The sequence below is a fragment of the Microtus ochrogaster genome, chromosome 7, assembly GCF_000317375.1.
Source record: "Microtus ochrogaster isolate Prairie Vole_2 chromosome 7, MicOch1.0, whole genome shotgun sequence".
NCBI lineage: Eukaryota > Metazoa > Chordata > Mammalia > Rodentia > Cricetidae > Microtus > Microtus ochrogaster.
The window spans coordinates 18,592,017-18,597,367 of record NC_022014.1 but is presented as its reverse complement, the minus strand read 5'-3'; the positions used below and the strand labels follow the sequence as shown (position 1 = coordinate 18,597,367).

General features: G+C 38.0%; 1 protein-coding gene across 1 annotated transcript in view; it reads left to right on the top strand.

The window, feature by feature from the left end:
* Positions 1-5,351, top strand: part of Psmd11 (proteasome 26S subunit, non-ATPase 11) — a 39,484-nt gene that overhangs the window by 13,768 nt on the left and 20,365 nt on the right. The window contains exons 4-5 of the mRNA XM_013347040.2: positions 4,165-4,236; positions 5,104-5,161. Of these exons, the coding sequence (XP_013202494.1) occupies positions 4,165-4,236; positions 5,104-5,161 (130 nt within the window). The remainder of the gene's footprint in view (positions 1-4,164; positions 4,237-5,103; positions 5,162-5,351) is intronic.

Below are 5,351 nucleotides of genomic sequence, written 5' to 3'. Positions count from 1 at the left end.
GGCTCTGAGTTCAAAGCCAGTCTGGTCTACAGAGTAAGTTCCAGGACAAACTCTATGTCTCAAAAAACAAAACAAAAGGTGGGCAGAAATCAATGAATATTTATTTATTATGCATACAATATTCTGTTTGTGTGTATATCTTCAGGCCAGAAGAGGGCACCAGACCTCATTACAGATGGTTGTGAACCACCATGTGGTTGCCGGGAATTGAACTCAGGACCTTTGGAAGAGCAGGCAATTGATTTTATATGTATGGATGTTTTGTGTACCTGTGCACCAGGTGCAGTGCCCTCAGAAGCTAGAAGAGGTTGTCAGATTCGTGGGGACTAGGTAGAGTTAGACAGTTGTGAGTCCCATGTGGGTACTGGAGATTGAACCTGGGTCCTCTAGAAGAGCAGACAGTGCTCTTTATCGCTGAGCCATCTCTAGATTTAATGGATATATGAGCATATCTCACTTTTCCTTTTGTCTGGGTGACTGAAAAGTTTTTGTTGTGGGGAAATTGATGCAGTGTTTATTCTTGCCTTTTTAAAGTTTTCTGGGTGACGTGAAAAGATGAAGAAGGCAGGCATAGATGGCTCATAGTCTTTTTTTTTTTTCCTCTTATTGAGACAGGGTTTCTCTGAATAGCTCTGGCTGTCCTGGAACTCACTCTGTAGACCAGGCTTGCCTGCCTCTGCCTCCCAAGTGTTGGGATTAAAGGCATGCACCACCATGCACGGCAACAGCTGTAATAGTATTGAGGCCTGAGGCAAAGTTGGAGTTTAAAACTATTGTTAAAAGAGCTAGACTTGTTAAAGAGCTTTTCATCAAGAATATGAGGGGGAAGAGGGACAAGATGGCTCACTGGGTAAAGATGTTTGTTGCCAAGCTTGATGACCTGAGTTTGATCCTTGGTGTCTACCTGGTGGATGGAAACACTAAATCACTCAGACAGAATAACTATGTAGGAAGCTCCAAGACCTTTTAAATTTTTGCCTGGGACTAGCGCTTTTTTTTATAATTATCATTATAGATAAAGCAAACCATATACTCTAATTGAAAATAGATTTCAAGGAGGGGTGGTCGTGGCACACGCCTTTAATCCCAACACTTGGGAGGTAGAAGCAGGTGGAGCTCTGTGAATTTGAGGCCATCCTGATCTATAGAGTGAGTTCCAGGACAGCCAGGACTTACACAGAGAAACCCTGTCTCAAGAAACCAAAACCAAACCAAACCAAAACAAAACAAAAAGCCAAGACAAAACAAAAAAATCAACAAGAAAAAGAAAATAGATTTCAAATTCATTTGTAAAAGCAAAGAAACATTCTTGTTCTAGCGGAGTGTCATTAGTGATCTTAACTGAAGTCTTGATTAAGGCAGAAAGAACTCTGGAAGTAGGGAAAATTCTGGTCCTAGTAGCCGATACATGTTTTTTTGAAAATCACTTGTCTCTTTTAGTGGTATTTTGCTTATTATTATTATTTTAATTTTATGTGCATTCGTGTTTTGCCTTTGTGTATGTCTGTCTGTGTGAGGGTGTCAGATCCCTTGGAACTGGAGTCACATGTAGTTGTGAGCTGCTTTGTGGGTGCTGGGAATTAAACGTAGGACATCTGGAAGAGCAGCCAGTGCTTTCAACCACTGAGTCATCTAGTCCCTCAGATATTTATTGCAGTACTGCATTTATAATTTCTCAGCATTCATTTTGTGAATTTGAAAAAGTATTCCAGGTAAAACTGATGGGCATTTCTTAGCCTCACAAGTCACATGTGACTTAAGATTATTAAATTTTCCTTGTTAAAAATATTCAACAAAATATTTCAGTTTGCCTGGTCTACAGAGTGAGTTCCAGCAAAGCCAGGTTTCTTTATAAGAAACCCTGTCTCAAAAAAAAAAAGAAAAAAAAAAAAAACCAAAACCAAAATTACACACAAACACACACACACCATGTATATATTACTTATATTGTAACTATATATAACATTATATATATACTGCACACTATATATATACTATACACTATGTACATACACACATATATACATACCCATATCCTGTCTGTCTGTCTGCCTGCCTATCTATCTATCTATCTATCTATCTATCTATCTATCTATATCTTCAGTTCACACATATCTGTCTGTCTGTCTGTCTATCTCTATCTTCAGTTCACACATATCTATTATCTATCTATCTATCTATCTATCTATCTATCTATCTATCTATCTATCTATCTATCTATCTATCTACCTACCTACCTACCTATCTATCTATCTATCTATCTATCTATCTATCTATCTACCTACCTACCTACCTATCTATCTATCTATCTATCTATCTATCTATCTATCTATCTATCTACTACCTACCTACCTACCTACCTACCTACCTACCTATCTATCTATCTATCTATCTATCTATCTATCTATCTATCTATCTATCTATCTCTATCTTCAGTTCACACATATCTATCTATCTATCTATCTATCTTCAGTTCACTCATATCATGAATATATCTTGAGTTTGGCTTTTCAGAACACAACACAAACTCTAAGGTTGTGATTGATTTGATTTGCTTTTAGTTCAGTTTTTCTTCTGTTTTACCATTGTTTGAAGTCTATTGTGCTTAGCATTAAAAATTAGATAGTCACCAGGGGGCTTCAGTGAGGAGTTAGGAAGTTTTCGGCTTCAGTGAGGAGTGAGGAAGGTTTCATTGATCTCATTGTAGTGAATTGTCTTAATGTTATTTTTGTTTGCTTAATGAGCTTGTCAGTCCTTTCATGTTAGATTATTTCCTTCAGTTTTCTTCCCTTACAGCATGTCTCAGGAGAACATTGCATTTATATAAGAATCCATTGCATTAGCAGTTCTCCAGAAAGTTCAGTTTTTTTTTCATTGCCTTGTATTCTTTAATCCTGAATAGCAGCAACCTTAATAAAAATAAAAACAAAAACAAAAACTTAACTCCTGGAAGCCATAGAAAAGCTACAGTCTGTCAAAGCTAGGATGTTTTGGGTACCCAAAGACATGTACTGTCTCACATAGAATGCTATATTTTGTTACTTTGTATATCTTACTACTGTTTGGGTGCCAGACAGCTTGGGATTCAGAGCTCTTTTAAATGTGTTAGGCAATTCTATGCTCTTCTCTTTTACAGTATCTATTTTTCCTGTATGAATGATAATAAATTGGCTAGTTGTGTTTAATAATTAAGAGCAAGCTAGATGTTTTGAGCCTTACCGCTAACTTTTAGAAACAAGACTTTTTGTTGTTTTCCAGACAGGGTTTTTCAGTATAACAATTCTGGCTGTCCTGGAACTCTGTTTGTAGACCAGGCTGGCCTCAAACTCAGAGATTCTCCTGCCCCTTTCTTCCGAGTACTGAGATTAAAGGTGTGCAATACTGCTGCCTGGCAGGAACAAGGCTTTTTTGTGCTTGGAATTCACCTCTTTTTTTACTAGCATAGTCATAGTATTTTATTTTACTCTTTTCAACTATTCAGGAAGAGATTTGTACTTTAGAGTTACCTATGATGTCAAAAAAAAAAAAAAAGGTATTCCAGGGCTATATAAGGTAGAAGAGAAAGCTTTTTTTTAAAGGCAGGGTTTCTCTACATATCTCTGGCTGTCATGGAACTCACTATGTAGATCAAGCTGGCTGGCCTGGAACTTATAGGGGATCTTCCTGCCTCTTCCTCCCAAGTGTTGGGACTAAAAGTGTGCATGTACCACTGTGCTGGGCCAAAGAAAAAATTTTAAGAGCCAAGTTGATTCTTTATCATAGTATAACCATTAAATGTTGAGATGTGGTGGGCAAGTATACTACAGACCAGCTCTTAAAAAAAAAATATGGGGCTAGAGAGATGGCTGCTCTTCCAGAGGTCCTGAGTTCAGTTCTCACAACCATCTTTAGTGGGGGTCCGATACCCTCTCCTCGCATAAAGGCATACATCAGATAGAGCACTTACACACAAAAAAAACAAATAATTAAATCATAAAAAGATATTGAAGTATCGTAGGCCAGCATACTATACATGCTAAATAGAGCAAAATGTGGATTCAGAAAGGAGGGAGTTAAAGGCTTAGTGCTTCCAATGTAGTTAGTTGGAAGGAGGTAAGGACGTTATGTTGCATGTATTTGGAAGACGGCGAGGACATCATGTTACATGTATTGTCTTTCTTCCAGGTCGAGCTATGTTTAGAGTGCATCGAATGGGCCAAATCAGAGAAAAGAACTTTCTTACGCCAGGCATTGGAGGTAGGTGCCTACCTTAGCATTGACTGGAGATATGCAGCTTTAGATAGATAAGCTGTTAGTATACGTACCACCCTGACAGAGCATCTTGAGTAGCTCAGTATCACCCTGTCACCTGAATATTGTTGATAGTACTTCTAGTTATGGAAATGTCCCTGGTAGAAGTATTTATTTTATTTTATTTTTTTTGTGGTTTTTCGAGACAGGGTTTCTCTGTGGTTTTGGAGCCTGTCCTGGAACTAGCTCTGTAGACCAGGCTGGTCTCGAACTCACAGAGATCCGCCTGCCTCTGCCTCCCGAGTGCTGGGATTAAAGGTGTGCGCCACCACCGCCCGGCAAGTATTTATTTTTTTAAAACACGACAACATCTTATTCTAGAGCTCAGCATGGCTTCAGACTTTTGGCAAACTTCTTGTCTCAGTTTCCTAAATTCTGGGATTATAGGTGTTAGCCACTGTGCCTGGATCTAAATTTTTCTTTTTTTCCTTTGAGACAGGGTTTCTCTTTGTAGCCCTGGCTGTCCTGGAATTTGTTCTGTAGACCTGTCTGGCCAAGAACTCAGAGATCTGTCTGTCTTTGTACCAACACACCTGGCTAAATTTTTCTTTTAAACTATTTTTATTTCTTCTTGAACTTTTGAGGCACTTTGGCTGTTTGAGTGTAGAAAATAAGCCGCAGTATGGTATAGTATAGTTAATGGTCATTTGGCCACAATAAGAAATAGGACTGGGATGTAATCTACTTGTTATGTCCAACCTTGTTATCAGAACATGTATATTCAACAGTTACCGTTCTGTGACTGTCATTCGTTAATTTCTTTCTGTGGATTTCCCCCTATTTCCTTCAGTCAATGCCTTTTCTCTTTCCTAGGCAAGGTTGGTGTCTTTGTATTTTGATACTAAGAGGTACCAGGAAGCATTGCATCTGGGTAAGTAAACTGGTAGAAATTAATAAGGTATCTAATTTAAGATAACTAAACAAGTCTATTCCAAACTCGGTTATTATTGTTAATAATCATATTTTACTTGTGTCTAAAAAGCATTTCAGGTAGTTAACATTCATAAAATCTGTCACAGTAAAGTTCTATTTCAAAGTTTTGAAAAACTAGCTGTGCCGGT